The 23,093-nt window shown below is 48.4% G+C and overlaps 1 protein-coding gene across 1 annotated transcript; it reads left to right on the top strand.

Annotated features, from left to right (window-relative positions):
* Positions 1–19,583: 19,583 nt before the first annotated feature.
* LOC128947402 (olfactory receptor 14J1-like) lies at positions 19,584–20,516 on the top strand. The gene has a single exon (XM_054291661.1). It carries the CDS (start codon positions 19,584–19,586, stop codon positions 20,514–20,516), a length of 933 nt encoding a protein of 310 aa, XP_054147636.1.
* The last annotated feature ends 2,577 nt before the right edge of the window (positions 20,517–23,093 follow it).

Genomic DNA, 23,093 nt, shown 5'->3' on the forward strand with positions numbered 1-23,093 from the left:
CTGAGCCAGTTTGGATAAGGGGGGTGGTGTTCACCCCCCGAGCAGGGATTACCCCACTGCTTCAGGTTGCAATGCAAGATGTAACCAAATGCATGTTTTCAATCCCCATCTTCATCAACTGCTATAAGCAGGTGGGGCAGTGTTCTTTATCTCTTCCATGACTCACCCCTGATAACGCCCTCCAGGGGAGACATCTTCTGCTAATGGGCCATTGAGTGTCACTGCAGGACTGATAAAATTCCATCATCTCATTGTGGGGTGCTCCGCCCAGGGGGAGGATCCAAGAATTCCTACCTGGATATAAGATGAGGCTGGCAACACCAGCAGCACCTTGCCTACTGGGTTCCCAGAGGACAAGAGCTCCATAACCACCAGTGGACCTTCAGAGGAAGACCAGACCCTTCTACAGCATCACTTCTTGGACAGAATCACGTTGATCACTCCAACAGGACTGCAGCCACCATTTAATGGGACTGCAGCCACCACCCTGACCAACAGGGTGTCAGGTTATATCCTGACTCTGTCAGTTTAAGGCAGTGTTTCTGTATCATTGCCTTGATCCTAATTTTTTTTTTTAATTGGAATTCTGACTTAGACTCTCCCCCTGGTTTGCCTTCAATCCAGTACAAAATTTAGTGTGCTTATTTCTTGTTTTCTTCCCAAAACAGAATTTCCCATTCCTAAAACTTAGCCAGATGGAGGGAGAGACTGCAAGGACAAGGAAGATGCCCCAGGACACCCAGGCAGGTGAGGAGGAAGTCAGTGCCCCTTTCCCCCTCTCTCCTGCTCCATCTCCCAGCCCAGCACGGCCCCTGGCTGCAGGACAACCCTGCTGCCAAAGCCATCCTTCCGGGGATGCACTGAGGGGATCTCCTTCCCTTTCCCTCTGGCATGGGGGCAAATCCCATCTTCTCCTTGTGCTTCCTCCCCCAGAGAAGGAGCTGAGGATGGAGACCAGCAAGGACAAATCCCCACAGAAGAACCTCGTGGAAGAGGCCATTTTGAGCAGCTCCATGACACAGGAATTCAATGGGGAGGATAATCCCCAGAGATTCCACAGGAAGAGGGGCTCAAAACCCAGCCCAGGGTGCTCTGAGGAGGAAAGACCCACCCTGAGTCAGGAAGGTGAACAGAGCTTCAGCCAGAGCACAGAGACTGTGGTTCGTGAGCAGCTTCATGATCGGGAGAAGCCCCACAAGTGCTCAGAGTGTGGGAAGAGCTTCAGGCAGAGCAGCAGCCTGATCAGCCACCAGATGATCCACACCAGGGAATGGGCCTACGAGTGTGGGGAATGTGGGAAGGGCTTCAGTTACAGGTCCACCCTTGTGACCCACCAACGCATCCACACTGGGGAGAGGCCCTACGAGTGTCCCGAGTGCCAGAAGAGCCTTCAGACCAGCTCCGATCTCCTCAGGCACCAGCTCATTCACACTGGGGAGAGGCCTTTCTGCTGCCCTGACTGTGGGAAGGGCTTCAAGTGCAAGTCCCACCTCATCATCCACCTGCGCATCCACACTGGGGAGAGGCCCTGCGAGTGCCCCACGTGTGGGAAGAGGTTTCAGACCAGCTCAAATCTCCGTCTGCATGAGCGGATTCACACAGAGGGGAGGCCCTTCCGCTGCCCTGACTGTGGGAAGGGATTCAAGCATAAGTTCACCCTCATCAGGCACCAGCGCATCCACACAGGGAAGAGGCCCTTCGAGTGTCCCCAGTGTGGGATGAGTTTCACCCAGAGCTCTGACTTGACCAGCCACCAATGGAAGCACCAGTAAGGGATGTTCTATCAGTGCCCCAACAGCAGAAGAGCTTCATGCCCAGCTCCGGCTTCATCCCTCATTGGAGGACCCATATTGGAAAGAGCCCTGGTGATCCATGTTCCCTGTGATCCATGCTAGGAAGACACCTGTCCCTTTTCCTGCCCCTGCCAATGACATGATGTGGGATGGAAGAACATGAGTGTCTGGCCATGGCTGTGTCATTACATTCACTCCTACCTCAGGTCATTGCCAGGGGCAGGAAAGGGACTCTTTCTCACCCCAGGGAGAAGGGTGTCCTTTGCAGACAGGAGGAAATACATTGCCATGAAGAGCCAATTGTTGATGTTTTAGTTTTCTCTGCAAATAGTTTTACTTATCCCTTCTGTTATCAATATTGTTTTTGTTCCTGTTTGTTCCTTATCTCATTGCTGTTCCCAATAAATGGTTTTTATCCCAGCTTAGGATCTTTGCCTTTTGTGCTTTCCATGGGAGGCGGGAGGGCAGCGAGGGCAGCGCGGTTTTAGCAAGAGCAGGAAATTGGGGAATCCCATTCCTGAACCCCGGCCCATGGAAACCGAGCATCCCAGCTGGTCCCAGCCCTTGTGGCCATGGCAACAGCCTTGGGAGCGGGTCCCTTTCTGGGGCTGTGGGAACCTCTTCCCTCTGGTGCCCAGGGACAGGAGTGGAGGGAACGGCTGCAGCTGAGTCGGGGCAGGCTCAGGTTGGATGTCAGGAGAAGGTTTTTGCCCAGAGGCTGCTGGGGTCCTGCCCAGGCTCCCCAGGGAAGAGTCCCAGCTCCAGGGCTCTCGGAGCTCCAGTAGCGTTTGGACAGCGCTGCCAGGCCCAGGCTGGCATTGTTGGGGTGTCCTGTGCCGGGCCAGCAGTTGGACTGGAGGATCCTGATGGGTCCCTCCCAGCTCAGCCAATTCTGTGGTTCTGGGATCCCATGAGCCTGGGGATGGGGCTGCCAGTGGTTGCCATGGCAACGGGCTCTGGCTGCAGGCCTGAGCTGGTGTCCATGGCAACCACCCCTGGCATGGGGTCTCCATGGAGCTGCCAAGGGACTGAGCATGGCAAGGGGGCTGGGGATGGTTGCCATGGAAACTGACCATAGCAACAGGAGGCTGGTGGTGGTTGCCATGGAAACGGACCATAGCAACAGGGTCCTGCTGATATTTTCCTGCTAAGGATCAAATTTGTCACAGGCCTTCTGAGGTGTTCCATGGGGACTTTCCAGGAGTCTCCAGGCTGTTCCAGAGATGGAATGTCACAGGCACAGACAGGGGCTCCATGGAGACCTCCCAGGGCTTTCTGGGGATGGCAAAGAGCCCTGTGGTCAGAGGCAATCACAGCCATGGTGACATCCCAGGGGACCTTGGGCCGCAAAGGCACCGATCTGTCACAGGCACTCACGGGGGCTCCACGGTGACATCCCAGGAGTCCCCAGGCTTCCAAAGAGCCGGGATGTCCCAGACACTCACAGGGGTTCCTGTCATGGGCACAGTGGGAGCTTCAGGCAAAGTTTAATATTAGAGAAGCTCCTGTTGGGTCATGAAGTGCAGAAAGGATCCCCAGTAGCCCCCACTGATCCCCAAATATCACCACTTAGTCAGAGATGACACAGACTCACATCACAAGGCTAAGGGCTAAAACCTACCCATTTATTCAAACATCGACTTTTACATCTTGGTTTGCTTCAGGTGGACCTCATTGGTCATTTAATCAACACATTTCACATGAATGGCTAATTAAGACAACACCCTTCAGTAAACAACTTTATGGAAAAAAGCCTACTTATTTCAAACATTGTCAGGGCACCAGGTATTGATGATTGTTTTTTGTTGGGCCTTTCTGGGGGCTCTCTCGATGTGGGAAACCCTCCTGTAGCAGTTCTGTGCCAGCTAAAAGGAAGTGCATGGGACTTTTTCAGTCTTCAGCTTCTTGTTTATTGTTATCTTGTGGAGAAATTTATTAAGAATTGGTTAGCTGAGAAAGGCCATACTGACTTAATGCCGCTGGTTAAGCTTAAAAGGGAGGTCAGCAGTCTCTGATTCAGTGACTGCTGACAGGCAAGAATGCCGGATGGCCTTGCTGCAACATGAGGAAAGGGAGGTGAGATTAGTCCTGAATATCTGCAGAATGTAACAGAAGAATAAGCACAAGAATGTAGAAGTAGGTGTAGTTGCTGATATGTAACTAACCAATCCTGAGCTCAACTTTTGCAATATGTATGAAGCTTATTAAGAACTATATTTAACCCGCCATATTCGATCAATAAATGGGACTTGGATGAACCAACTGGTGTCTGGGTCTCCTTCTCCCGACAAATGGTGGAGAATGCGGGCAAAGGCAGCATTCTGAACGTTTGCTCTCTTGGATTATAAATTCGCCACGGTCGGGGAAGTTGGGTGAGAGTCCTTGCAGCCGGGACGGTGCCGGATTTTAAAAGCCCCCTTGAGGATTACAAAAGGTATCTCAAGTCTCTACGTGTCGCAGGAGCCTGGAAGGGCTGCAACAGCGCGCGGTGATATATAGGTATGGATAGGCAAGCGACATACGATTCCTTCTCCTCATATTTAGAAAGACGAGGAGTAAAAGGGATAGATTTAAAAAAGGAATTACCAGGGTTATTAGCTTATGGTTATTCTAAAGCAATTTTTGCTAATTCATATACAGTTCATGAGATAGTAGAGTGGAAAAGGTTTGGGGATATCCTGTGGGATACAGTGTTAGATGATGATAAGTCAGCAAAGACATTTGGCAAGTTATGGCGGGTTGTGTATAATACGTTACTTCAGCAGGTCTCTGAGAGAAAGGCAGCAGAAAGGGCGACAGAAGCTCATAAGAGGAATATAGGGTATGGTCGTGAGGATGATCCCTTAGCACCTTCTGTAACTCAGATACTTATGCCTAAGGGTCCCCAGCAAAATGGTGTGGAAAATTTTCCCTTAGATACAGTGGAACCATCTGCACCCTTCCTGTCAGAGGGGGAGGGCGAGTTGGATGGTGGGGGTGGGAGCAAGCCAGCTTCGCCTCCGCCGCCAGCTTCAGGCGAGTTGGATGGTGGAGGTAAGAGCAAGCCAGCTTTGCCTCCGCCGCCAGCTTCAGGCGGGTCGGATGGTGGGGGTGGGAGCAAGCCAGCTTCGCCTCCGCCGCCAGCGTTGCCTCCGCCGCTTCCCTCGAGCGGGCCGCCTCCACGGGGGGGGCCACTTCCCCCGCGCGAGTCGTCTCCGGTTTCACTGTCAGCTCCAGCAGCGGGGGGGCCGCTTCCCCCGCGCGAGCCAGCTCCTGCTCCACCGCCTTCCCCGTGCGAGAACTCGGTCTCGGTACCGAAGTGCCAGCAGCATAGCACCCTTAAAGAGTCAGATCCCATCCCGGGGGCACACAGTGACCTATGGGGGGAGATGGCTAAACAAAGGAGGGAAGCTTGGGCTGCTGTGGCAAAAGAAGTAATGCAGATGGGGGATGGCGAGGCGGTGGAAGTAGCTTCTAATCTTGCATGTCCGGTTACATACACACCACAGTATGATGCACAGGGGAACCTTACACATAATATAGCGGAATATACTCCCTTAGATTGGAAGTTGTTAGCCCAGTTACGTTCTACGGTTAGTCAGTTTGGAGTAAAAAGTGAACCTGTTAAGCAAATGCAAGAGTGTTAGCTACTTCAGGGGCAAATTGGACTATTGAGGAAGCTTTAGAGCGAATGGCATTAATGCCAACAGCTTCACAGGCATTTATAGTAGAAACTTTAAAGGAATTAGGATTAGGGTTACAAAGGCAAGCAGAGTCTACTCAGAATCAGGTGTTAGCTGCTCTTGCTCCTCTCCGAAGCGGCTCACTGGTGGACACACAGAGCTCGAGACCATTCATCAAGTGTTACTGATGCGGCAATGAGGGACATACGCGCCCAAACACAAGTTGCCGCCGTGACATCGGAGACATCAGCTGCTGCCGTAACATCACTGTCACCTCCTGTCTGCAACCGCAACAGCAGGGAGCCTCGATTTGGATTTATCAGCAGCAGTAGACGTCACATTAATGACGAATCGGCCTGAGAGGATACCAACTGGAGTAAAGGGTCCTCTCATTTTGAATGAACAAAAATGTGGAGCATTGTTATTAGGACGTTCTTCAATAACTATGCTGGGATTATTTGTATTGCCTGGTGTTATCGATGTGGATTATACAGGGGAAATACAAATCATGGTTTACACCCTTTATCCTCCTATTAAAATAACAAAAGGACAACGCATTGCACAATTAATACCACTATCACAAATGACATCTGGTATACCATCATTTACTGGACAAACGCGGGATGAAAAGGGTTTTGGCTCTACTGGTGTTACACTTTTAACTGTGGATTTACAAAATAGACCAAAACAAAAAGTGGAAATTACCCATGGACATCAAAGCATAACCCTTTATGGATTATTGGATAAAGGAGCAGACACCAGTATTATTTCTCCAGAAGCATGGCCACAACATTGGCCTCTATTCCCAACATCAAATATGCTCACCGGAGTAGGAGGATTTACATTAGCAAGTAGATCACCACTTTTGTTAGTGTGTATTGAATACCTCAAAAATTGGAATTACAATTGGACATTAAAACTTTGCATGATGCACAGAAGTTGCTGGGAGATTTACAGTGGTTAAAGCCCATTGTGGGAATACCAAATCATTTATTAGAAACCCTGCGGCCTTTGTTAAAGGGTATTGATCCTACTACTCCTGTACACCTAACAAAGGAGCACCACCTTGCCTTGCAACAAATTAGTAATTGTGTACAACAGGGATATGTGTCTCGTCGACAACTCGACTGCCCTATTGACCTTACTATTTGGAATAGTCCTTGCCATTTGCTTGGTGCTCTCTCTCAACAACAGGAGAAAACGGGGGAGATACGAGTTCTGGAATGGTTGTCACCATCACTACAACATAAGAGAACAATATTCTCAAAAATTGAACAATTGGCTGTGTTAGTCAAAAAAGGGCGTCTCAGAATTATTGAAGTGGATGGTCGAGAACTTGCTACCATTAGATTGCCTATGGAGAAAGAGACTTTGGACTGGTACTTGATTAATTCAAAGAACTTGCAGGAAGCATTATTAGCATCATCTGCTAAAGTAGAAACCAGCAAATTAGTGCCTAAAGTTTTGCAATGGATGACAGAATGGAACTGGATCACCCGACCATTGAGAGAAGAACGCCCTATAGAAGGAGCTATTACAGCTTTTACAGATGCAGGAAAGAAATCAAGGCGTGCTGCTGTCACCTGGCAAGAAAAAGGACAATGGAAGCATCAACTTCTTACAGCAGATCCTGCAGATAGTTTACAAACTTTGGAATTGTTGGCAGTAGTATGGGCAGTGTCCAACTTACAGGAGCCTTTAAATGTGGTCACAGACTCTATGTATGTTGCTGGAGTAGCCAGACGAATAGAGGAAGCAGCAATTAAGGGAGTGAATAATAAACGATTGTATGAGTTATTGATACAATTAAGGAAAGCTTTACGAGAGAGAAATGCAGTGTATTCTGTGATTCATATTGGGAGTCATAAATGGTCTGAAGGTTTAGGAGAAGGCAATGAACGTGCAGGCAAATTGGTTACTTTACCCATTGATAACTCTTGTCCTATTGACAAGCATACATTGGCCAGAGAAGCACATAGTAAATATCATCAAAATGCAAGAGGGCTTGCAAAACATTTTGAGCTGAGTTTATCAGAAGCTAAAGGCTATTGTTAGAGCATGTCCAACATGTAGTTATCATAATGGTGGAATAGGTTTAGGCATTGGAGTTAATTCTCGAGGTTTGGAAATAAATGAAAAATGGCAAATGGATGTTACACAGGTACCTAGATTTGGTAAAGTTAAGTATGTGCATGTCACTGTAGATACATATAGTCATTACATATGGGCTACGGCTCAGGCAGGAGAAAAAGCTACACATGTTATCAGGCACCTGTTAAGTTGTTTTGCTGTTATGGGAGTCCCAAAGAGTATCAAAACGGATAATGGTTGAGCTTATGTGAGTGCTAGGGTCCAGAAATTGTTGAATCAGTGGTCTGTTAAGCATGTGACAGGTATTCCACACTCTCCTACTGGATAGGCAATAGTGGAAAGAGCAAATGGTACCCTTAAGCAGTATATTGAAAAGCATCAAGATATAAAGGACCCACAATCATGTTTAGCTAAGGTTCTGTATGTGATCAATCATTTATGTATTTTTGGGGAAGACGATATCCCCTCCTGCAATTAAACATCATCCGAGGTCAGGTCAGGAAATTAAAACCCGACTACAGGATTATGGGAAAAACCTGCAAAAGTATTATACTGGGGTCGGGGATATCTTTGTGTTTCCTCACCTACAGGACCTTTGTGGGTGCCTGCTAAGTGGACTAAACCTGTTTTTGATGCAGCCTCTGGTGGACTGTCTCACGGAGGAGGACAAGGAGCTACTGGGGAAGAAACTGTTTCTAGTCCTACGACCACTACTGTTATAGTTGAAGGGACACTCGAAAGCGGTGGACAGAGCACTGACACGTCACTATCGGACGGCCCAGGAGCCGATTGGTTTTATTGACTCATTATCAACTTTTCGTTTAACAAATCCAGCAAAGGAACATTGCCTTGACTGTTATGATCCACATTGTGCTGCCTGGATTGCTCTACGTTGTGGGGGTTGTGATAATACTTTTTGGATAGAACAATCATTATTATGGGATTTGTGGTGTCACATTTGTAAGCATGAGCACATGTGGGGTAAAAGCTGGCAAGATGAATTAAGGAGACAAACAGGGCTAAATGCATATGTAGCTTTAAATCTTTATGAGTCTCCTGAACAAAAAATTCTTGCTTATTATCAATGGGAAGTACAATGTGTTGTAAATAGAATTGAGGTTCAAAGTAAATCACGTATAGTCTCTGTAAGGTGTAGAAAATTAGTACCTTTAACACAACGTTCGATTGTAGGGTCCTTCAGAGGGGATCCTGAAAGAGCACTAGACTGCTGCATTGAAAAGTTGCAAAAATTAAGTTTGCAAGTACATTTTGTATTAAAGAAGGAGCTTGAATTGGTAGCTGTATATAGTAAGAAAGCTGAAGAGGCTTTGCAACCACCGCCATTGAACTGGTTGGATTGGATCACACAGATAAATTTTAATACTGATCCTTTCCTATATACACTTCCTTGTTATGTTTGCAAAAAGGATAATAATAAGTGCTATGCTTGGGTAGCTTTGCATTGTGCTGATTGCAATAAGGTTTACTGGTATTCACAGAGGACAGTAGGAATTTTATGGTGTCACCCTTGTTTTGGGAAGTGGATTCGATATTCTTTCTGGTTTAGATCTCTTGAACAAAGTACTGGCCTGCCCGGAAGGGCAGGATTAGAGCTTTTTGAGAGTGCAGAACAAGTGGTTATAGCATATATTAGATGGAAATTACAGCAAGTACTTAGAGAGCTTGAAATTACTACATCCTCACGCATCATAGCAGCTCGCTGTAAAGCTGATTTGCTTTTAAACCTACCTGATGCTATACCTGTAAGCAAGGATGCTGATTTGGAGTTAGATCAGTGTATTCAAAGACTGACTCAGGTCCATTTTAATCAGCCTAACAAGTCAGGTAAAAGACAGCGGAGGAAGAAAAAACAGGCAAAAAGGAAAGAAAAATGAAGTTTGTTTTTATTATACTGCTTAACGCTGTAGCGATTAAAGCAGTAGGAATAACACATTTCAGTCAGCCAAGAGAAAATCTATGGGTAACACTTGCTAATCAAATTAATCAATCATCGCTTTGTCTTAGTCTTGGAGGAATTACTAACCCATTTCGAATATACCTGGTGGGACTTCCGGTGTGGTCTCCAGGAGAATTTTGCGGTTTGATAAATAATCGAACCTTATGTATGTCTAACATGTCAAACATCACATTGCCAGTGCAACAAGGGTATACTGCAGGTCAGTGATGGCTATCGCCAATGCTTACTAATCCAATCACTTAACACCTCCTTGCATTCTCCTCCTGAAGAATTGGATCTTTTTGGAAGTGCAAATGCCAGTATGCCTAACACCACAGCTGGCGGATGGTTTAGTTTCAAACCCTTAGATGCCCAGAATTTAAATCAACCTAAAGACACATGGGCCACCTTAGATTCATCTCTGAATTTGAGTGAATTCTCTCCACAGTATTACAGTCAATGTAACGGCACAAACATCACGGCACCAATGAAATTACCTACAGGAATATTTCTAATTTGTGGAGACAGGGCGTGGAATGGTGTACCAGCTAAGCCACAGGGTGGACCCTGTTATTTGGGAAAATTGTCCTTGTTTCACCCTAATGTGTCCTTGCTAATGCAGCTCAGTCAAACATCAAACAGGAAAAAGCGTAGTATACATGACTTGGACTGCAGCCAGATTGGAGATCCAAAGTTTTGGGGTACATTCAGACAAGTAGTAGTTTCAACTATCTTACCAGGAGGATCTGCCAATAAGGCTATGAATTTAGCAAAACAATTAGGGTGCTGGACAAGAAATGAGCTGAACCAGACATCCCAAATTCTAGACATGTTAACTGCAGATGTGCAGAGTGTTAACCATGCTGTTTTGCAAAATAGAGCTGCTGTAGATTTTTTGCTCTTGGCACAAGGACATGGATGTGAAGAATTTGAGGGAATGTGTTGTAAGAAGAAGGTTTAGGAATTGACGAATGGCTTAAAGGCTTAGGGCTTGGACCATGGCTAAGGAACATTGTGACATATGCTATCGGCTTACTGGGTGTGATCTTAATGTTTTTGCTTATTTTGCCTTGTATTTTTACTTGTATTCAAAACATGGCTAGCCGTATGATAGCAAAAATGCAAACTAATCTCCTTGCTTAAGAAGAAAACGGGGGAAATGTGGAGAAATTTATTAAGAATTGGTTAGCTGAGAAAGGCCATACTGACTTAATGCCGCTGGTTAAGCTTAAAAGGGAGGTCAGCAGTCTCTGATTCAGTGACTGCTGACAGGCAAGAATGCCGGATGGCCTTGCTGCAACATGAGGAAAGGGAGGTGAGATTAGTCCTGAATATCTGCAGAATGTAACAGAAGAATAAGCACAAGAATGTAGAAGTAGGTGTAGTTGCTGATATGTAACTAACCAATCCTGAGCTCAACTTTTGCAATATGTATGAAGCTTATTAAGAACTATATTTAACCCGCCATATTCGATCAATAAATTGGACTTGGATGAACCAATTGGTGTCTGGGTCTCCTTCCTCCGACATTATCTTATCTAAAGTTTTGCATTGCTGTCCACAGGAGGCTCAGAATGCTGGAACAAACACCTCAAAATGGCTCTAAAATGTACGGTTTCAAGGTCTTTTAAAGTTGTCTCATCCAATCAACTCTTAAAACCTGTATTATTTCTACTTATCTACACATAACTCATCCCTTGACTGTCCACATAACGTCTGCATTGTGCTTTCCTTGACCAATCACCCTGTGCCACCAACACTGCAGAAAATGGAGCAGATGAAGAAGACAGGGACTACACCCCAATTCCTCCATCTTGCTGCCTTTCTACACCATACTAAAAACCCCAAAACCTAAATTTCTCACCCAAGGAACATAGCATACTACCCTCTAAACTATGTCACACTTCGGAAAATTCTAATAGTTCTCAAATTCCTGGAAGTCCTCTCCGTGGGCGAAGGTGAAAGGCAGTGTTTCTCTGGGGGTCAGGACCCCTCAGAGCAGACAGAAATATTCCCTGTGCCTTGGATTCCCACACATTTATTCTAAAATCTATTAACCCTTAACATGTGAAGTTACCCAAAAATTTTCCAGGTAAGTAGGATTTGACGGAGAAGAACTAGAGAAGAACAGAAAGACAGAAGATCTGTAAAAAGACACACACATAGGTACCAACAGCTCAGGTTCCAGCATCACTAACAGAGGAACCCAAGGAGAAAGCAGGATCCAGACCCTGGGCCTCGTGCTCTGGCTTTTAACCCCCTGGGCCTTCATGGGCCCACCCCTGGGGTGGGACTGCCAGTTGCTTGTCCAATCAGAGCCAGGGTAGCACCTGCTGCTAGTGTGTGATTGATTGACAGCTGGGCCAATCAGAGCTGGGTTGACATCACCCCCTGCTGTGTGATTGACAGCTCTGCCAGGCCAGGGCTGGGGGCAGGGCTCTGTCCCACCACAAACCAAGGCCTGACCCAGCCCTGGCCCCACACACGCATTCCGAGCATCCCAAGGTGTCTCGGGACATTGATCTCATCCAGCCTCTGACAGTGACCACGATGACACTACGGAACCTCATGGAACCATGGGTTAGTTGTGACAATGGAGGTCCAAGGAAATGATGGTGAGACTGTGGAATCCAGGCATCAGGGAATCAAGGAGACCATTGTGCAGCTCAGGGGGCCGATGGAAGCAAGGATCAGTGATCGAACTGTGGTTTGATTGTGATTGATTTAAAATAGAAACAAGGAGCCATTGTTTCACAGCGGGGCTGCATGGGGCCAATGGACCCTTGTGACTCTGTTGGGGCTCATGAAACCAAGAAGCCATTGTGACATTGCCAGACCTCATGGAATCAAGGACACCATTGTGACAGTGTTAGGATCCATGAAGTCAAGGGAACATGGAACATGTCTGCCTGGTTTGGACTCATGGGTGCTGTCTGACAGGTCCCACTGAATTTGACATGGCAAGGGCCACTTCCCATCTGACCATGAAGCACTGGGGCTCTGTGGTTTTATTCCTATGGGAAAGAACTGTCTTTCTTGTCTATGCACCCATGGCCAAAATTGAGATTCTGCATCTAAAATTCTCTATAAGCAAGGGTTACTCCCAGACAAAATCTGCCCGTACAGTCAAGACTGGCTAGACTTGGCCTCTGGTGACTGCCTCTCATCTGCCCCTGCACCACTGGGGCTCACTTGTTTCCTTCCTATGGAGACCATTGTGACACTGCGGAGCATTGTGGAACCAATGGGCCATGGTGACACTGCAGGCCCTTGTGGAATCTGTTACACTGTAGGAACTTGTGGGACCAAGGGGAACATGTTGACCCTGCAGGGTACCATGGATCCAAGGGGCCACTGTGACACTGTGGGGCCTTGTGGAACCAAAGATATCTTTGTGGCTCTGTTGAGCCACATGGTCCCAAGGGGCCAGTGTGAAGCAGCAGGGCTTTGTGGAACCAAGAGGCCATTGCTGCATTTCAGGGCCTTGTGGAGCTAAAGGTCCATTGTGATCCTGCGAGGCACTGTGGATCCATGGGGAGCATTGTGCCATTGCAAGGCCTCATGGAATCATGGAGACCCTTGTGACACTGTGGGGCCTCATGGAGGGAAGGGCCTTTGTGACACTATGGGAAGTTGTGGAAACTTTGCGGGGGGCCATTGAACACAGCAAGGCTTCATGGAACCAATAGACCATTGTGACACTGTGGAGCTTTGTGGAACCATGGGGACCATTAAGATCCTTAAGGACTTGTGTAATCAAGGGGCCATTATGACACCTGAGGGCATCATGGAAGCAGAGAACCACTGTGGCACTGCAAACCCTCATGGAAGCAAGAGAACCATTGTGACACTGCAGGGCCCTGTGGCACCAAGGGAACATGAAATAGGTGTGGCTGCCTTGGCCTCCCAGGCATCACCTGACAGGTCTGGCTGACCTGGGAATGTGGAAGGCTGCTCCCATCTGCCCCTGAAACACTGGGGCTCTGGGCTTTTCTTTTTATGGAAAAGAACTGTCCATTTTTTCCAGGCATCCATGGCCAAAATTAGGATTCCACCTCCAAATTTTTGTGTATTAAAGGATTGCTCCCAGACAAAATTTACCAGGACAGACAAGTCGGGCTGGTCTTTGACTCCTGAGGGACAGCATTCACTTATACTCCAAACACTGGAAAGGGCTCCGCGCTTTTCTTTTTATGGAAAAAACTCCCATCCCTCTTCTCCAGGCACAAATGTCTGAAACTGGGACTCCACATTCAGAATTTCAAATATCCATGAGTTGCTCCAAGCAAACCTGCCAGAACAGACAGGTCAGGCTTGCCTTGGCCTCTGGTGGTTGCCATTCATCAGCTTCTGAAACATGGGGCTAAGTGGTTTCCTTCCTATGGACACCAATGTGACATTTGGGAGCCTTGTGAAACCTTCATTTGGCCATTGTGACACTACAGAGCACCATGGATCCAAGGGACTATTGTGACACTGTGGAGCCTTGTGGAAACATTGCAGATCATTGTGGCTCTGTTGGGCCCAAGGGACCAGAGCAAAGCAGCGGTGTGGAAGTTAGCCCAGCTGTAACTCAGAGTCAGATGGATTTTATCCCAAAGAACTGGGCATGAGTTTCAAGCCCTGGGAATCATTCATTTAACTTAGGGTAAGTTTGAGAGTTCCCCCATAAGCCTTTAGTGTTGTTATGCTAAGTAGTCCAAGTTCTTATCCTCCAGTGGTTACTTGTTTCCCCTACAGGATTATTGTTCTAGAGTGTTCTACCCTCAAGTGTATATATTGTTGCTTTGCCTTTTTCTCAGGTCTTTGAATCCCATCCCTCGTCCTGTGCTTGACTTCTCCATGTTTGTTGTTTTTCACCCTATTACTAAAGTTCTTTTTGGGCAACTCCATTGATCCTGCTTGTTGTAGCATTGGTGGGTAGGACGGTTGGGACGGACGGAGGTGAGAGATCTCTGAGGCCAGGTCTTTCAACTTGTGGTTTATTGCAAAGGGTGTGGGTGCAGGGGCCTTGTTTGGAGCTGCCAGCCACAGCTCGGAGCAGGCCCGAAAGAGGAGCTTGAAAGAGGCACCCAAAATGGATGCCCAAAAGAGGAGGGGAGTCCCCGTTACAATACAATAAATCTTCTGTGCTGCATATTCTAATTTTCAGTAACTAATCTAGTGCAAGATACAAATCTTATAGCATTTACATACAGCCTATAAGAATCATTACATTACCATACTGTGTTACATTTTAAACCCTAAAAACTACTCTTTGGACCCCTTCTGCCAAGCTAGTAGGGTCTGCTCTGACCCTTGGACCTGTCTGCAAGCAGAGGGAGTTGTTTCATCAAAAGGGGATTACCTTCAGCAGGCCATACCATTGTTTTCCAGTTGTTCAGTAACTAAGGCTTGGTATCTCAAAGCTTGCTTTCATTTCAATCTGACAGTTTCCATATTTTCAAAGTCTTTTGCCAGGCAATCATATTTATAAGGCTTTTCTGTTTCATCTTCCTTTGCATCTGCTCCTTTTCATTTTCACCACGCTTGCCCTGAAGTTGGGGAACCAGAAAGGTTTGTCACAGCCACCCTCATGGAGACATTTGGCACCCAAACAGGGACCATGACATTCAGTCATGTCAGCTGGGGTTAGCTGATGGATAGGCCAGTGCTCCCCAGGATTTTGGATTGTGCCAGGCTGGCAGATTCATCATTTCTTTGAGGGACCTTGGCCAGTGTGCTGGTTTAGGGCAAATTTGTTAAAGAGTCTGCAAAGGAGGGCCCTCCTCCAGAAAGGAAAACCCACATGGCCCCTCCCCCCAACCGGTTCAGGAAAAAATTCCTTGGAGAGAGGTGGAAAAAACCTGTTTATTTGACACGCACAGCACCCCCCAGCACACAAAATGAACAATACCAGATGACACCGCTCTGACTAAGATGACAAAATCAGAAAGTCTCTTTCGGGGGTGGTCGCTCTGTTCTCAGTCCCTCCGGCGCTGGGGCAGCTGCTGCAGCCAAACCTTCGGTGTTCCTGGGTCCCAGTCTGGAGCAGGTTCCAGATGGTCACAGGAACAGGAGAGGAGAAACAGTCCGGGAAGGAATTTGGACTGTTTAGCTAAACTAGCTAATAAGCAGAAGCAAAAGCGAGAGCAAAAGCAAGAGCAGAAAAGCAAGCAAGCAAAGCAGCAAGCTGAAAGCAAGAAGTGAAAAACAGCCCTATGTACTGCTCATTTCTGTGTCCCTGATAAGGGAACCCCAAACAAAACTTCCACTCTTCAGAGTCGGTCTTAAAGGCATAGAACAGATAAATGGGGATAAAAGCATCATAACGTCACCCCAGGACAGCCAGGATCCACAAGGGAAAATGACAGTTTCACCTGCATAGGATTGCAGGTGGGTTTGGGGACACACAGGACAATTATTGCCCATTTTGTCACTGTCTTTTTACAATACACACCGATGTCCCATAACTGATTTAGGGTGTTCCAGTGGCTGTTCTACGTAAGGCAGAGAAAGAGAAAAATGGGCAGCCGGATGTCCAAAGTAGAAAGGTGTGTATATCAATGCTTTAAGTTAATTTTCACAGATCATGACCAAATATCTTCAAAGAACAAGTTAAAATCAATCCTGAGGCGGATCATTAAAAATTCTCCAGATGCCCCTGAGCCTGACCATCCTCCCTCCATCTTGGCTCCTCCACTTCCTGCTACCAAAACTTTCTCTTCCGCCCTGAATGAACCTCCAGACTCCACCCCCACAACTGTGGGTCATGCCTCACTGTCAGTCATTCCACCTTCACCCTGGGCCATGCCTCCAGAACTCCACCCCAGAAGTCCGCCATCCTAAATCAAGGCCCTTCCTTCCAACACCTGACAAAATGGCAGTGCCCTTTGCCTCCCCCTCTGGCGACAATATAACCCCATGATCAAAGATACTAAACCCAACAGTCACAGTGTTTCTAATCCAAATGTTTCTGCTTCAAGTTGCTCTTCATCCCCAGAAGACAGTTTGGATTCCCCAGAGCCACCTCACCCCTCAGCCCCAGAAGATCCCCAGGAAAGGATCCGGAAAGAAGCAGTTAAGGAAGGAGACTGGCAAACAGTCTCAACAACTCCTCGTTGCCCCCGTATGTTATGAAAGAAGGGGGCAGAATCCCAGGTATCAGCCATTGGCTTGCAAGGAAATCAAGGATCTGTGTAGGGCAGCTAAAGACCATAGGAGGGACTTACCTTGATTTAATGGCCTAATGAGGGCCATGTTTACAGCACATATGTTAACCCCCTGTGATTTAAAATATAACATGACCATGTTGTTGTCACCTACAGAACACACCCTGTGGGAAAGGGGGATGGAAGTGTTTACTAAATCAATTAATAGCAGACTATGCTAATAATGAGGCAAGGGTGGAATTGACAATCAACCATCTAGCTGGAGAAGGACAATACAGCCTACCAGATGATCAAACAGCAGGTATCCTCAGAGAAGTATTGGATGATATCAAAGAGATGGCTTTGAAAGCTTTAATCCAGGTATCGGATGGTAGCACCCCCAGTTTGGACTACCTTGGGTGGCTGCAGCTAAAGCTTTAGGACAATTGGACCATCTTGGGTTCCTTACATAACTAAGTAAACCAATGCTATGTCCCTCACATTGAGTGGCCTGCTTTTAGATATAGAGACCATCAGACATGCCACCGTGCAGAACAGTGATAGAGTTTTTACTCTGGGCACATGAGCATGGCTGCGTAGACTCTGAGGGATGTATTGTATGAACCTCTTCAGCCACAGCGAGTCAGTCCACAAGAGCATTCAGGTACTGAAGGAAGGGTTCAAGAATCTTCAAGTGGAAAACAAAGACTGGGTCAATAAACTCTTCCAATGCAAGGGACTAAAGGGTTGGATGATATCTAGCTAAAACAGGGCTATTAATTATCTTAGTTGTTGTTGTATTGTTAATTGTCCCATGTTTGTTTGGATCCTTCTAGAAAATCTTACAAAATTCTTTCAGTTCCATCTTTGTTGTAAAACAGAAAGGAGGAAGATACTCAACACAGGATCATCATGGACTCCCGGGAGGAGAGAATTGGAGGCCAGGATAGCACAAAAACCTCTCAGAGACTCAGTATGGGAAGGAAACACCTCTATAAGTACCTAAAAGTATTCTTAAATCCATAAAGTACCTTAAAAACCTTGAGTATCTCAAGGCATTAATGGGCCCAACTGAGTGTCAGGACAAAGCTCTCAAGGGACTCATTAAAGGAGATGACTGGGGCTGTGATTGCACAAACCTCTTACAGAGTCCATCAAAAGGGAAACACCAAGTAGCTTAAAATAACTGAAGTACCTTGAAGTAGTAATGAGCCCCACTGAGTGTTGTTATTGACAAAGCCTCTCAAGGGACTAATTAAAGCAGATAATTGGAGGCCATGATTACAAAAACTCTCAGAAATTCAAGGCAAAAGCCAAACCCAAAGTCCTTTGAAAAACCTGCAATCCCTGCAGGGAGCATAAAGGAGCCCCCAGGGCCATTCCTGAGCAAGGCTCCGCAGGGACTCCTTCCAGCAGATCCTTGAGGCCATAGGGATGTGGGCTAGGGGGGGATGCTGAGGGCAGGACAAGGGGCTGACAGTGCCCAACCTGGCTGGGGCTGTGCCAGGAGGCCCCAGTGCCTCAGGACAAGGTGTCTCCTCACAGCCCTTGGTGGCACAGACCCTGCTGTGCCCCAGCTGTCTCTTTGTCCGCAGCTGCCATCAGTGCCTCCAGTTTTCTGCTCTGCCGGGGGCCTGGGGACACTTTCTCAGTTGTGTCCCTCAGTGGGACCCATTAAAAGTCCAAGAAAGTTTGGAGTTGGATTCTGATTTGGAGTTCTGAAGAGGTTTCTTCAGGTCCTTCTCAGTTACTGATGTTCAGGGCCTGAGCACAAAGCCCAAGAGGCTCATTAAAGTCATTGTGCTGTGTCTGTGCTGCTGAGTTGGGCTGGGCTCCTGGCACAGAGGCAGCTCCTGGTAACCAAGAAGAGCTTCAAAAGCACATTTCTCTTGATGAGCAGCTCTTCTGCCAGCCCGGCAGGGCTAGGGCACTGCCTGCAGCCAGCCCGGGCACAGCACAGAGGCACAGAGAGCTTCAATCAGTCAGGGCTGGGAAGGGGCTGAGAAGTGCCTGGGGCAGAATCACTGCCAGCCCTTGGCACAGGAACCTCTGGCTGCAGGACAATGCAGCTGCAGCTCCTGGAGCCATGTCCTAAAGCTGGAACATCCCAATGCCTACAGACCCTGTGAGTACATTCTCTGATTGTGTCTTGTGCAGAGCAGCCAGGGGTGCCCAGGGCTGTCCTGCAGAGCAGGGTCCTGCAGCCCAGGGCGCTGTGCTGGGGCAGGGACTCTGCTGCCTGCCAGGGACAGCTCTCAGCCAGCCCTGGCAGCTGCTGCCAGCACTGAGGAACAAGATCTGGGTGGGAGGAGACAGCTGCTAATGCTTGGAAGTGTTCTCCTTGTGTGGTGGGGACGTTGCATTGTTCAGGGCTGCTTCTAGGGTAACATTTAACAGTAGAACATTTCCAAGTAGCTTATACATGGAGCATAGTGAGACAGCGGCTGCATAAAAAGAGAAAATCCTGCTTTTTTGCTCTACTGCTCTGGTTTGCCAAAATTGGATTTTGGCCACAGATATTCATCTCTCCGTTAATGTTGAGGGAAAAAAAATTCTCTCAGATCTCAATAAACCAGGCAGTGAGAGAAATCAGCACAGGGCCCATTACAGGCAGCAACAGTGTCACTTTTCCAGACTCCTCAGGGTTGCTCTGATGGTGCCATCAGAGCCTGCAGAGCCAGAGAGGCCCCTGGGCAGTGCCAGAGGTGGGAGGGGTCTGCAGGGCAGAGCTGAGCCCCCAGGGCTGGGCTTGGCTCTGGCAGCACTGTCAGGGCCCAGCCCTTGGCACAGGGAAGCAGCTGCTGGCAGGGACAGCTCCAGGCAGCAGAGCCCTGGGCAGGCAATGGGGAGAAAGTGCCCCTCAGTCTGTGCTAAGATATTTAAAGTCATTTCCAAACACAACTATTGCACGATTACTTTTTTTACAGATCTCAATGCCAAGACATTGCAAATGTGCAACAGCAGCTCCATCAGGCACTTCCTCCTGCTGGCATTGGCAGACACGCGGCAGCTGCAGCTCCTGCACTTCTGCCTCTTGCTGGGCATCTCCCTGGCTGCCCTCCTGGGCAATGGCCTCATCATCAGCGCCGTAGCCTGCGGCCACCACCTGCACACGCCCATGTTCTTCTTCCTGCTCAACCTGGCCCTCAGCGACCTGGGCTCCATCTGCACCACTGTCCCCAAAGCCATGCACAATTCCCTCTGGGACACCAGGGACATCTCCTACACAGAATGTGCTACACAGGTCTTTTTTTTTGTTTTCTGTTCAGCAACAGATTTTTATCTCCTGACCATCATGTGCTACGACCGCTACATGTCCATCTGCAAACCCCTGCACTACGGGACCCTCCTGGGCAGCAGAGCTTGTGCCAGCATGGCAGCAGCTGCCTGGGCCAGTGGCTTTCTCAATGCTTTCATGCACACGGCCAATACATTTTCCCTGCCCCTGTGCCATGGCAATGCCCTGGACCAGTTCTTCTGTGAAATCCCACAGATCCTCAAGCTCACCTGTTCGCACTCAATTCTCAGGGAATTTGGGCTAATTGTGTTTTCCATCTCTTTAGCATTTGGCTGTTTTGTGTTCATGGTTTTCTCCTATGTGCAGATTTTCAGGGCTGTGCTGAGGATCCCCTCAGAGCAGGGACGGCACAAAGCCTTTTCCACCTGCCTCCCTCACCTGGCCGTGGTCTCCCTATTCCTCAGCACTGCAGCAATTGCTCACTTGAAGCCCCCCTCCATGTCCTCCCCATCCCTGGATCTGGCACTGTCAGTTCTGTACTCGGTGGTGCCTCCAGCCCTGAACCCCCTCATCTACAGCCTGAGGAACCAGGAGCTCAAGACTGCAGTCTGGAGACTGATGACTGGATACTTTCAGAAACATTAAACTGCTGGCCAATTTCTGCAAATCATTTGAAATAAAAATATTCTTTAATACTTCTGATTGGTTTGGCTGTGGTGGTATTTTTTCCTTCATTTTAAGTATTAATATTGTCTATAAAATTGTCACTGTTTGCACTGATTCTTCTTTTGTTTCTCTCCACATTCCCTGTGGCCACAGACTGTGTAAATGAGGGGCTGCACCCTCAGTGCTTTAAATGAACTAAGGGATCTCCCAGCAGAGTTTTCTGCAGAGATGCCCTTTTGTTGCCTTCTCTGGAGCTGCAGCAGCAATGTCTATGTGCAGAGCTGGGGGCAGATCAGTGCTGGCCCAGCAGCTGTGCCCAGCAGCAGCAGCACTTGGTGTTGCCAGTGCTGCTGCTGTGGCCCTGCCCCACTGCCCTGGTGGCCCTGGTGTTGCTGTAGGGCATGAGTGCTCTCAGGGCCAGGCACAGTCCTGGGGGTGGCAGTGCCAGGGCTGCAGCCAGGACATGCCATGGGCACTGCTAGGGCAGTGCTGACGCCTCAGGCCAGGGCCTGGGGGCTCCAGGCTCCTTGCCCAGGCTCTCTCAAGAACACACCCAGGCCAATGCTCAGCATGGAAAACCCTCATGAGCAGCTCCAGGCCAGCCGTGGGCAGGCTGGGAGCAAACAGCAAACAGCATGGATGGTGCTCTGCTAGGGCCATGGAGCAGAAGGGAAGGAGCAGCAGAGCAGGGGCTGATACACCCCAGTGCGCTGCACAGCCCAGGGCAGCGTCCCAGAGCATCCTCATGGAGCTGCCAACAACATCCCTCCTCTGCAGCCCTGGCCTCTCCCCAGCTCACACAGGTGCCCCATCCTTGCAGGCACAGACATGGCAGCACTGGCTCAGCAGCCCCTGTTTGCATTGCACACAGCAGGGGGGGCACCCCCATGCTGGTGCTGTGGGGACGTGAACCTGAGGGAGCACAAATGTCTACAGCCCCTGGGGCCAGCAAGGGCTGGGGGACACCAGGGAAACCACTCAGCTTTGTCCTGGCCTCTGCAGTCAACCAGAAAATTTGTTCCCATCAGCTGGGAGTTTCCTGTGCCACTGCAGACGCTGTTGCTCAGAGCCAGGGCTGCCTGGCAGCCACCCCCAAATTGCCCTGAGCATTTCCTTGTCTTCACCTGTGCTTTCTTTACTCTTCCAGCTACAAATTTCTTCCTTTTACTCACCACAGGGGACTTAGAACTGGACACAGCAGTCGAGGTGCTGCCCAAGCCGCGCTGAGCACAGGGGAAGAATCCCTGCCCTGCTCCTGCTGGCCACACCATTCCTGCTCCAGGCCAGGAGCCATTGGCCTTCTTGGCCACCTGGGCACACGGCTAGCTCATGTCCAGCCTGCTGTCCCATCAGTCCCTGCAGGTCCCTTTCTGCCTGGCTGCTCTCCAGCCACTCTGTTCCCAGCCTGTAGTGCTGCAGGGCTTGTTGTGGCCAAAGTGCAGGACCTGGCACTTGGACTTGTTAAGCCTCACCTTCTTGGATTCTGGCCCTGGATCCAGCCTGTCCAGGGCCATGTGCATAGCCCTCCTACCCTCCAGCAGATCAACACTCCCACCCAAATTGGTGTCACCAGGGTTCCACGAGGCCCCACAGTGTCACAATGGTCTCCATGACTCCATGAGGCTTCCCAGTGTCACAATGTCCCTTTGGTTCAATGGGAGCACTCAGTATCACAAAGTCCCTTGGATCCTTGGGCCCTGCAGTGTCACAATGGCACCATGGTCCCCCAGGGCTCTGCAGTGTCACAGTGGATCCTTGGTTCCATGAGGTCTGGTAGTGCAGCAATGCTCACCTTGGTTCCACAGTGTCACAATGGTCTCTTGGTCCCAAGAGCCACCATGAGGTCAAACATGTTTCCTTCATTTCAGGAGTCCCTGAGGTGTGGTGGTTTTCACAGCGGTCACAGAACAAGGGAAGATACAAGAAACTTGAATCCCTGTGTCAGAAAGCTGATTTATAAATTTATTATATATTTTTTATTAAAAGAAAATTATATACTAAAACTATCCTAAAACAATAGAAGAAGGGATTTCGTCAAAAGGCTAGCAAGCAATAGAAAAGAATTGAATGATAATAAAATCTTGTGACTGACCAGAGAGTCCAAGACAGCCAAACTGTGATTGGACATTAAAAACAACCACATGACACCAATCAAAGATCCACCTTTGCATTCCAAAGCAGCAGATAATTGCTGCTTACATTTAGTTTCTGAGGCCTCTCTGGTTCTCAGGAGAAAAATACCTATCAAAAGGATTTTTCATAAAATATGTCCACATAAAATATGTGACACTGAGGAGCAGCACTGACCCCTTGGTTCCATGGGGCCCTGCAGTGTCACAATGGCCCCATCGTGACACCAGGTCCTGCTCTGTCACAATGCTCTGCATGGTTCCAAGAGGCCCTGCAGGGTCACAGTGGCCTCTGTGGTTCCAGGAGGCCTCAGAGTGCCACAATAAATTCTTTGGTGATGCAATGTCCCAATGAATGCCCCTTGGTTCCATGGGGCACCACAGAGTCAAAATTGTTCCCTCAGTTCCCAGAGTCCTTGCAATGGAG

The sequence above is a fragment of the Melozone crissalis genome, unplaced genomic scaffold (assembly GCF_028551555.1).
Source record: "Melozone crissalis strain CALT ecotype California unplaced genomic scaffold, PUWL_Pcris_2 ptg000103l_1, whole genome shotgun sequence".
Taxonomy (NCBI): Eukaryota; Metazoa; Chordata; class Aves; order Passeriformes; family Passerellidae; genus Melozone; species Melozone crissalis.

What these genes read in the sequence shown, in the direction of transcription:
- LOC128947402 (XM_054291661.1), top strand. Translation starts at nt 19,584, where the DNA reads ATGTGCAACAGCAGCTCCATCAGGCACTTCCTCCTGCTGGCATTGGCA.